This window comes from Pelobates fuscus, chromosome 10 (genome assembly GCF_036172605.1).
Source record: "Pelobates fuscus isolate aPelFus1 chromosome 10, aPelFus1.pri, whole genome shotgun sequence".
Lineage (NCBI taxonomy): Eukaryota > Metazoa > Chordata > Amphibia > Anura > Pelobatidae > Pelobates > Pelobates fuscus.
This window is the reverse complement of record NC_086326.1, coordinates 111,533,500-111,544,880: the sequence shown is the minus strand read 5'-3', so window position 1 is coordinate 111,544,880 and position 11,381 is coordinate 111,533,500. Positions and strand designations below refer to the sequence as shown.

The 11,381-nt window shown below is 41.7% G+C and overlaps 1 protein-coding gene across 3 annotated transcripts in view; it reads right to left on the bottom strand.

The window, feature by feature from the left end:
• Positions 1-663: 663 nt before the first annotated feature.
• LOC134575564 (calcium-binding protein 2-like) overlaps positions 664-11,381 on the bottom strand; it is a 343,677-nt gene continuing 332,959 nt past the window's right edge. For all 3 annotated transcript variants that reach the window (XM_063434864.1, XM_063434865.1, XM_063434866.1), the window contains one exon: positions 664-794. In XM_063434864.1, coding sequence (XP_063290934.1) covers positions 769-794 — 26 coding nt within the window. In that variant the 3' untranslated portion in view covers positions 664-768. The remainder of the gene's footprint in view (positions 795-11,381) is intronic.

Genomic DNA, 11,381 nt, shown 5'->3' with positions numbered 1-11,381 from the left:
TGTTTTTTTAAAGCTGTTTTATGTTACTATTTTTTAAAATTTTATTTTATAATATAATTCCTTTAAGTCTCTCCAACACCCCCATTGGAGGACTCGAGGAGTGATATCCTTGGTGGGGATCATACCACCTACGCCTACATATATTGAGCAATATCCTATTTGCTCTTCACTTGTGAGTATACCTCCATTTTTCTTTATCATTTTATTTTGTGTTTTTATCCCTTTTATATATCACCAATTATTCGAATACCGGCCTACTGCCATTGGAAAGGAGATATACCCTACCACCACTGGAGACCCCCTTTTTGAGGACATGCAAGGACCATCTACGTATCCATAGGCGGGGATTGTACCATCCAGGCGCACATATCAGGAGCTGAGTATAGGCTCCAGAAAATGAATTACCATCACTTAAGATCTCAATATACTACACTATATCCATGTCTTTTTCCTTCCCTCCTCCATATCGCTCTGAGCGTGGGAATTCCTTCACAGACGCTGCTCCCTGATCCTACTACCTACATCCATCGTACCACCAGAAAAGAAGAGACTCTGTTTTTTGGGAAGTTTCAGCAGCTACATACTACAATTGCAAGTACTGATATTCCACCTACCCCCTCCATTCATATAATCAGAAACATTTACAGATATATTTAATCACTTTTATTAAACATGTAGACAAGAATGATAGCATTCAAATTCATTTTTAACAGACTTGTGTCCCCTGTGGCTGTAGACATTTTGCTTTGATGGGTATCATAAATTCCTTCAACGAGACATCATTCGCACAAACTCTGAAAAGAGAGATTTCAGTTTAGTTAAGCAATATATGACACATACCAGTTTTGCATACTCAATTTTTAGCATACTAATCTAATCTTCTATAGCTACACACCAAACATAATGGCACATTGAATAGAGGCAGAAAAAAATACTCCTTTCTTTGCATTTTGAAGTCTGTAGTTGAGCCAAGAAAGCTAACATGCAGACATGAATGAATAAAGTGATGTATAGAAGAGAGGGCCAATACATGATCTGATATAATATTCTGAGACAGGGGCGGATCCAGAACCGAATCTCGGTTTGGGCACTTGGAGATTATTACAGGGAGAATCCAGGCACAATAACCACTACAACTCTATGTAGTGGTTATGGTTCCAGGAGTGCCAGGGCACCATCCCAGAGTAAGTAGTCAACTAGTTTAAGAACACTTTGACAACTTACCTGGGTTCTGCCGGCATAGGGCCTGTAGTAGGGGTGCAGTATGTGTGAGATGCAATATGTGTGTGTGAGGGGGGCAGTGTGTGTGTGTGTGTGCGCGAAGTGCAGTATGTGTGGGGGGGCAGTAGGCGTGTGTGTGCGCGTGTGCGCAGTAGGCGTGCAGTGGGTGTGTGTGTGTGGGGGGGGGTGGGTGGGTGCAGTGTGTGTCTGTGTGAATGTTTAGGGATTTATTAAGTGTGTGTGGGTAGCCTAAAGTAACAATGTTTTTTTTATTAAAATCATATACTTTATGATGTCTTACCTTTAATCAAGGAGGAGGCAAGATCCAGAGCGTTGCTATGGTAACCAGGACAATGCTCTGTGCTAATGAGAGGAGGACCCGGGGGAGCTGCAGGGTGAGCTCCCTGACTTTCTTTCCCTCTCCTGCCTGATTACCAACAAGGTGCCTGCGGACCAGTGAGGAAGATATCTTATCTTCCCTCTGGTCTGTGAAGGCATACAGCAGGACGGCGCTTGGATAGGGGAAATCAAGGGAGAGCCTCAATTTTCCTGTGGGGATGGAAGGGGTGGGGGGGGGGGCGCACTTGCCCTGTTGCCCACCCCCTGGATCCACCACTGTTTTAAGATTAGAAGTATTAGTAGTGTAGGCCTGTACTTTGAGGACTCTTTCTATATCTGAGGATAACCTCAAATATAGAAAGAGTCCTCAAAGTACAGGCCTACACTACTAAGTATAGTGCTTGTTTAAAGAGAAATTGCATAGGCATTTACATTTTTTTTTTTTTTTTTTAAACCAGACTGAACAATATAGGAAATAGATAGAATAGGCATCAAAATAATAATTTGACATTTTATTTAGATGTGTATTGAACCCTAAACCACTAATTGTTTTCTCTTTTCATATCTAATAAAACAGTAACTCTTTGTAAAATAATAAAGGGTTTAGAAATGCAGAACTTTAAATGTATGTAAAAAAGAGTTTTAATGCAATTATAATAATATAAATGGTAAGCATGATATACAAATCTGATTACATATAATATTCAATATAATTTATTTAATAGAATGTCCATTTAGACTACACTAAAAAGAAGTATCACAGAACATGGTTTAAATATTATCAAATGGTACAAGATGCATTTGCTGTCAAAACATTAACTGTTCCAAAAACACCCACATATCTTAAATGCGGTATCATTGTAAAATATTGCATACATGGAAGGTAAATAATAAACTAAAATACAGGCAGATGGATTGCATTTATAGTTTAGTAACACCAGGAATGGTGTCAGATACAAGTTAATTTATCTATAGATATCTGAATCATAAGGAGGCAACCCCTAAAAATAATACTAGAACGACAAAACAGGAATGTTGCTATCAAGGGAAATCTAAAAGGGGAGTATTGAAAAAAAAAATACGTATAACATGCATGGGAATCATTCAAAGACTAAAAGTCTGAAAAGCAATTCTTCAATTGAAGTTTATGGGAAAGTCATATTTAATGCTTATTTCTGCAAAATTAAGCGTATCAATTAAACGGTTAATAGTTGCAGAAGAGGAATCAGTCAGGAGCTGTCACTAGTCTAATACTATCCTTACCTTTTTGTGACATTTTACCCCACTCCCTCTAGCATGCAAGCTCATTGAGCTTACTCAGGCACCCCTGAGTAAGCTCAGGGTTCCTGTGTGTCCAACTTGTCTGGTTACAACTACATGTCTGTTCATCCACCCATTGTAAAGTGCTGCGGAATTTGATGGAGCTATATAAATAACATAATAATAATAATAATAATAATAATAATAATAATGAAAGAGCTAGTGTTATAGCTGTATAGCAGTTTCCCCCAATAAGAGACAAGACTCTAGATTTAGGTTGAAGTAGAACTGTTTTAATGAGCACACAAGCCTTTCTTTGATACAAGTTTTCCCACAAGGTTACCCCTAGAGTTGAGCGGACACCTGGATGTTCGGGTCCGGCTGAATTTTGAAAAAAAATCCCGGTTCGTGATCGAACTTGACCCCGAACCTCATTGAAGTCAATGGGGACCTGAACTTTTGGACACAAAAATGCCTCTAAAAAACTCCTGGAAAGGGCTAGAGAGCTGCAAAATGAAGTAAAATGGGGCTAAGAGTAGGACAAGTGCCCTGCAAACAAATGTGGATAGGGAGATCACTTAAAATATAAAAATTAAAAATACAGCTGAACCATAAAATAGAACTAGATGGCATCTTTCATTTTAGCTTTAGAAGAACATACATCAAAATCTAAAGCATGGCTGTCAGGAGGATCAACAGAATTATCCATTTGAGAGAGGGTTGGAGTGCAGGGTATTCTCTCTTTGTTCAAACTGAGCTCAACTGATGCATGGAGAAAAGGCCTTCACAAGCCTCTGCTATTGTGTACATAGTTTATACTAAGTGACTCATATGTTGAGGAGGTGCAGACCATGGCGGTGTAGGTGGAAGCGGCGGTGGAGGAGGAGGTAGCCAACACAGTTTTTTTATTTGTCTGTTTGCGTTTTTTATTTAATTTTTTTATTGGGGTAGCCCCCAAAATATAGGGACATATAAAAAAAGAAAACAAAGAATAAGTGCACTTAAGTATAACAATGGCTGGGTGAGGCCGGTATAAATGTCTATTCTGCACAAGGTACAGACAAGTCTGGTGGGATCCATGCCTGGTTCATTTTAATAAACGTGAACTTGTCCACGTTGGCTGTGGACAGGCGGCTGCGCTTGTCTGTGATAACGCACCCTGCCGTGCTAAACACACGTTCAGACAATACACTGGCTGCAGGGCAGGCCAGCACCTCCAAGGCATAAAGGGCAAGCTCAGGCCATGTGCCCAATTTGGAGACCCAGAAGTTGAATGGGGCAGACCCATCAGTCAGTTCGTGTAGGTGTGTGCACACGTATTGTTCCACCATGTTGCTGAAATGCTGCCTCCTGCTAAGACGTTCCATATCAGATGGTGGTGCTGGTTGTTGTGGCGTGCTGACAAAGCTTTTCCACATTTCGGCCATGCTAACCCTGCCTTCTGAGGTGCTGGCGGTGCCCCAGCTGCGTTGGCGACCTCTTCCTCCTCCACTGCCTTTGCCTTGCGCTTCCATTGAGCCCCCGGTGTCAGTTGGGAATGCCCTCAGCAGCGCTGTGGCGAAAGTAACCTCGCCACTGGTTTTTGGAGGGGCCTGTTTGCCAGCCTCCTGCTCTGCGACTATGGTCCTGGGATGTATTGCCCTTCTAGGAACTGATTTGGGCATAATGGATTTCTAGAATGTTGTTTCTGGCCCTTTAATTTCCAGAGAAAGGATTTGTACTTTTAAACTGGCACTTCGGATGCAGTCGAAGTGCCGAAGTCATCGAAGTGGCCGCCATTCAAAAACCAAACACGTGGCAGCGGCCATTTGAACTCATTCGAACACGGTCAGCGGTATGTGCAGCCAAATCTATGGAACTGTTTCGGCTACCAAATTGCATGAACACCGCTGACCCATACCGTCTACTCCACTTCGACACTTCGGCTGGAGACTAAGTCCCGTTCGAAGATTTGAATGCTCGTTCAAATGGGACTTAGTCATTTTCTCAGTGTAAAATAGACCGACCGCACAGCCCAAATCCATGGAACGGTTTTGGGCAGTAAAATGTGCTTGCGGTCAGTCAAAAGTGACTTACCCTATATACTCGAGTATAAGCCGAGTTTTTCAGCACATTTTTTGTGCTGAAAAACCCCAACTCGGCTTATACTCGAGTCAATAGTCTGTATTATGGCAATTTGCATTGCCATAATACAGACTGGGGCTGGCAGAGCTGTACTTACCTTTCCTGCAGCTCCTGTCAGCTCCCTTCTCCTCTGCGCCGTCCGTTCAGCACCTCGGTCAGCTCCCAGTGTAAATCTCGCGAGAGCCGCGGCTCTCGCGAGATTTACACTGGGAGCTGACAGAAGAGCTGCACGGACGGCGCAGAGGAGGAGAAGAGAGCTGACAGGAGCTGCAGGAAAGGTAAGTACAGCTCTGACAGCCCCCTTCTCCCCCCACTGAACTGCCAATGCTGGACCACCAGGGAAGGAGCCCCCCTCCCTGCCACGAATCAAGCAGGGAGGGGGGACGAAAAAAAAACCAAGAATATTAATAAAATAAAAAAGTTAATTAAATTAAATAATAAGAAATAAAAAAATTTAAAATATATTTTTTTAAAAAATAATAAAATTGCCCACCCCCCACCAAGGCTCTTCAACACACACACACACACACACACACACACACACGCTGCACTCATACACACGCTGCACTCATACACACGCTGCACTCATACGCACACGCTGCACTCATACGCACACGCTGCACTCATACGCACACGCTGCACTCATACGCACACGCTGCACTCATACGCACACGCTGCACTCATACGCACACGCTGCACTCATACGCACACGCTGCACTCATACGCACACACTGCACTCATACGCACACACTGCATTCATTATACACACACACTGCATTCATTATACACACACTGTAAATAAATATTCAATTAATATATTTTTTTAGGATCTAATTTTATTTAGAAATTTACCAGTAGCCGCTGCATTTCCCACCCTAGTCTTATACTCGAGTCAATAAGTTGTCCCAGTTTTTTGGGGTAAAATTAGGGGCCTCGGCTTATATTCGGGTCGGCTTATACTCGAGTATATACGGTATATCTATCTCCCAAACGGCTGAACGGATTCAAATGATTTTTGGGTATGTTTGTATTTGAAATGTGCTGATTAATAATATGTGACTTTTATTATTATTGGATGTATAGTTTTAGAGTTATGAAAGTTGGGTAAAAAGTATGTTTTAAACTGTACGGCCAATTGGGTTACCTCTCAGGCTAAGGGGAGGAGATGTGTGGGTTGTAACCATTGTTTGATTGGCTAATGTATAATTGTCTGTGGGCGTCTCCCTTGTATGGAAGAATTGCATAAAAGCAGAGTGTGTGTCATTAAACCAGAGTTCTTCTTCACCCTCAATCTAGAGTCCTGTCTCTTATTGGGGGAATATCTATATCACTACAAGGGATTGCTATGCTCTGCATACTCCCTTAGCGAATCACTAAGCTCTTTTAACCCCTTCAGGACCGCTGACGGTTCAGGACCGTCAGCGGTAAAACGTGCGTTTGGACCGCTGACGGTCCTGAACCGTCATAGAGAAAAACGGACTGCGGGAAGCAATCAAAGATCGCTCCCGACGGTATAACCCTGTAACTATCTGCCAGACATCCCAGGCAGATAGTAACAGCCAATTGCAGCATGTGAGCGATCCGCGATCGCTCACAATTGGCTGCTGTCAAAGTGGGTGTTACAAACACTCACTTTGACAGTGATCTCTGCCCCACTGTCCTCTGTAGCGTTTTGTGAGGCGAGAGAGACAGAGATGATAGTTTGTTGCAGCAGTGTTCAGTGACCATCAGAAAGTAGCAGTATTTTATTTTAAAAAATCACCTTTTAACCCCTTCCCTGCCAGATCTGTTACAGCAGTGCATTTGTACTATCTGTATTTTTGTTTTTGCCCTTAAAGGGTTAAATTTGTTTTAAAAATCTGTGTCTTGGTCTGTCTTGGTCAGTCAGTTTCCTTCCCCCAAATCTCCATTAGATTTTTGTGACAGGAGTTAGTTTAGGGATTGCTGTTTAGTCTGTTTTAGAAGAAAAAAAAAAGTATAAAAAGAATGTGTGTGTTTGTAATTTGTTTTAGTCGTGTGTAAGACATGCAGCGTATAACTTGCAGGAGGCATATGCCTTCTTGGCGTCAGACTGACGCCACTGACACTGCATCAGATTTTGACCCAGGTCAGTTTTCTGACACGTCTAATCAAGACGACATGTCATCTGTGTGTGAGTCGGCTGAAGAAAGAAGCTGTGCTTCCTCTGCTACGCCAAATGTGGAGGAGGACTGGGTACCTCCACAGTTAGCCCAGCCCAACGTCCCCCCTTTTAGTGCCAACGCAGGCATTAATATTAATGTGGATGGCTTCTCCCCAATGCAGTATGTAGAACTATTTTTAGGGGATACCATCTGAGAGGAGATTGCTTCCCAGACTAACTTGTATGCTACCCAATTTATTGATAACAATCCAGGTAGCTATACAGTCAGGGAGCATTACTGGCATCCCACAGATGTCCCAGAGCTTAAAAAATTCTGGGCTCTTACAATGCTCATGGGGATTATAAAAAAGCCATTGATTCGCTCATACTGGAGCACCAACCCAATAATGTCTAGTCCAGTATTCTCCCAAACCATGCCTAGAGCCAGATATGAGTTACTGCTGACATTTTTACATTTCAGTGACAATATCCTCTGTCACCCTAGAGATCACCCCCAATACGATAGGCTTCATAAAATACGCCCACTGCTAGACCATTTTCAGAACACATTTTCGGATGTTTATAACCCCCAACAAAATGTATCCATAGATGAATTGCTAATGAAATACAAAGGGAGTTCAAAGGGGTTCAGACAATACATCCCCTCAAAGCGCTCTAGGTATGGCATAAAACTGTACTGTGTGTAGGAACCAGGACTGTGTGTAGGAACACGTTTCAAGCTGTACCACACAGAACAGTTGTAAGAAGTGTTCCTGAATTTTTATTTTATTTTTTTGTTTCTTTGGAAAGCAGCCATTTTTTGTTAGTCAGTTTCCTTCCCCCAAATCTCCAGTTAGATTCTATTTGCAGGAGTCAGTTTAAAGATTGCTGCTAAATGTACATTTGCTACAAGTTTTCTGGCAGTAACACATAACCAGCTGGTCAAAACCAGATGACGTGTGCATAAAAACCAGAATTTAAAAATTACCACTACACTTTCTCTCTTTTTTGGGGGGGCAAAATGGAAGTCAAAACACCCCATCTTCTTTAACCTTTGATGTCTACTTTATAAAAATATATACTATATATACTTTCATGATGGAGATAGACCAAGCATACCTATATGTCAAGTTGAAAAACTGACAAGTTTGTACAAATGTACAAGTTCTGATTGTTGACTTTTGGCCCCCAAACAACCCAGCAACCCTATACATGGCCCCCCCATGGCCCCCTATGTCCCCCCATGTATATCAGTGGACTCGGGAGATGTTGCTGAACATATTGGGGTGTTGTTTAGCAGTGACACATAACAGGATCTGTTAATTCATGCCTAAAGTACAATGTGTGTGACAAAGAAACAAAAAAAGATTACTACCCAAAAGTTTGACAAAGGCTGGTGGTAGAATTCAGTGCATGAAAAGTGTTAAAATACCACCATTTAAAATACCCTGGGTTGTCTACTTTTCAAAAATATATGGTTTGATGGGGGTAAAATACAATGGCTCAAATGGGACATAGGCGCAGATTGATTACATGTGAAAATTAAAAAGTTGGGAAACTGATAAGTGCACCTGCCAAACATGGCCTTTCAGCCCCCAAAGGACCCAACAGGCCTGTGCATGGGTGGTATCACTGTAATCAGGAGATCTTGCTGAACACATATTGGGGTGTTGTTTGGCAGTGACAAATAACAGGATCTGTTAATTCATGCCTAAAGTACAATGTGTGTGGAAAAAAGCAGAAAAAAAATGTACTACCTCAATGTTTTGATACCGGAGAAACTGACGGAAGCCAAGCACAGAGAAGTGGACACAGGTTTCTTCAGGAAGGAAGAGATTCTTTATTCGATTCACCAACCGGGACTCGGATGGACTAATGTCACCAAAAAACAGCAAAGTCTGAGCCCTGATCATACAGTGTAGGTCCCTTATATAGGCATGTAGCTCCTCCCATAATCAGTTCAACCTACACATACTCTTATCCATCAACCGAATAGAGACTAAATTCCTGTTTAACCACATGGCTTGCCCAGCACAATGGAGGAGGGGAAATACTTGTATATCCTGTATTCCTACACTTGCTCAGTACACTGTTGATTGTATCTTAGCTACGTGTAACTGACTAACTGATACACCAACATACACATATGCCACGTGGAAATCTCGGCCTACTAAATTTAATTTCTACCGAGCTTCCACCACATTCCCCCCTTTAATGCTTCTGATATTTCACAATTCCAGAAGCATCACTTAACCATAGTTTGCTTACACCTCAGGTTGCTATGAACCAGACCAGACCTTGCGACTCCCTAAAGATACGAATCCCTCAACATTCCTCTTCTTGTACTAATTCTCCCTGATTTAGAGCCTCATACCTATATATAGCCATTATCTGTGCAGCAGCCTTTCTCTCTGCTATATTTTCTATAATGCTCTGCACAGACCTAACTACCAAAGGAATCAGACATGGTAGGAGAAGGCACAGCATCAAAATTAGCATGACTCCACCTACCAATGCCTTAAGTCCTCCAAACTGCTCATACCAATTACCAAACCAACTACTTGGATTATACCCTTTCCATACCTGGGTAGGCACATGCACTAGTTTAACCATATGGCTAGTAAGCTCAGCTATTGCTTGCCCTTCATCATCTATTTGAAGACAACAATTGCTTAGGTTAAACTTCCCACATACACCTCCCTCTACTGCCAATAGGTAATCCAAGGCTAATCTATTTTGGTAAACGGCTGTCCTCATCCTAGTATTATGTTTCGCTAGGAGATTGAGCGCTTGCGATGTTTCATTGGTAATTATCTCAACCACTGCCTGTAACCTTATAATACGGTTGAGCATATATATTGGGGTTCTATATCCAAAAGTACCATCCTCTGCCCACGTAGCTGGCCCATAATAATCTATAATACGCTGGGGAGGCCACTCATTATCTTCCCAGGTACCTATCTCTAGGGGTCCCCTTTTCTTTCTATGATTCACATCATATACCTTAACTCCCAAAGTCTCTCCTGTTTCAATAGGCAACAAGAAGAAGGATGGTTTGAGCATACCTAACACACATGCCCCTTCCCAGTCCTGTGGTAACTCCGAATAGGCTTTCTTACCACAGATCCAGTACAAATTTGCTGGGGCTTTCCAACTAGATGTAGCAGATAGGTCAAACCACACATCCTTTAAATTGGTATAACTTGCAAACGGGTTAGGTGGTTCTGAGACATTTGAAGCTGACCACCAAGTTGTATTCTTTGTATCATCATCATAAGCTTTTTGCCCTAGACAAGTCAATTCTCCTACAGATGTATTAAACATTATTCCTTTCCTTGCTATGCAAACATAACCTATAACGGAGGTCTTTAATCACCACTCAGATTTACCTCTAACACTCATTTGATAATCAGCTTGAGAAGATGTTATCTGTTCAATTGTCTCAGAACCGGAATACATTACCTCCTTTGCTTCCCAGGGCCATTGGTCTCCCATATTAGTACCTCCACACACATAGCAGTTGGTTACATTAAGACTACCAGCAATACTCTCGGCTTGATCAATAAACAAGTTCTTAGCATTATGGGGAATCTTATTCTCTACACTCATCTCCTCGTAGAAAGAATGGAAAACCTGATGAGTCTGGGCTGCCACAATATCGGTCTCTATCCCTATAAATAATATTGTCCCAGGATCCAAACCTGTCCCATATATCTGGAACCCAAATAAGTTTCCGAACCTATCTATAAACTGTTCAGGATTATTAATAAGTATATGGACTGGGTTACACTCCATAGACTTACAATATGGTTTGGTAGGAAACTTAGTAACAATCATATCCTTATCTACTGTCTGTCCCCAAGTTGCCCACCCTACACAAGACCAATATGGACAATAATTATAATTCTTATGTGGGCATTTTGGATCTATATACTTGTTCTTACTACTGGGGCAAATATACTTATCATTAGACCCATACGTTCTTTCCCATTTAAGATCGCCACATACATTTCACGGTTTTCTACCACTTGATATCGCCTTACATGCATCAAATAGCAGAACACCCGAAGAATGTACGGTTTCTAGTATTGTCTTATTTATTAGGGTCCCCTGTGAGTCTCCATTCCGAAGGGTCAACCAAATTGTACAGGGTTGATACTCTGGACTAAAACACTTAGGTTCTCCTACTCCTAAATGGCATACACTATAATCTATACCTAAGTATCTACACTTAGATACATATCCTTTACACTCATATTGTGAATGCCAAATAAGGGTCTGGGAAATATGATTACCTGTTTTTGTAGTCTTAATG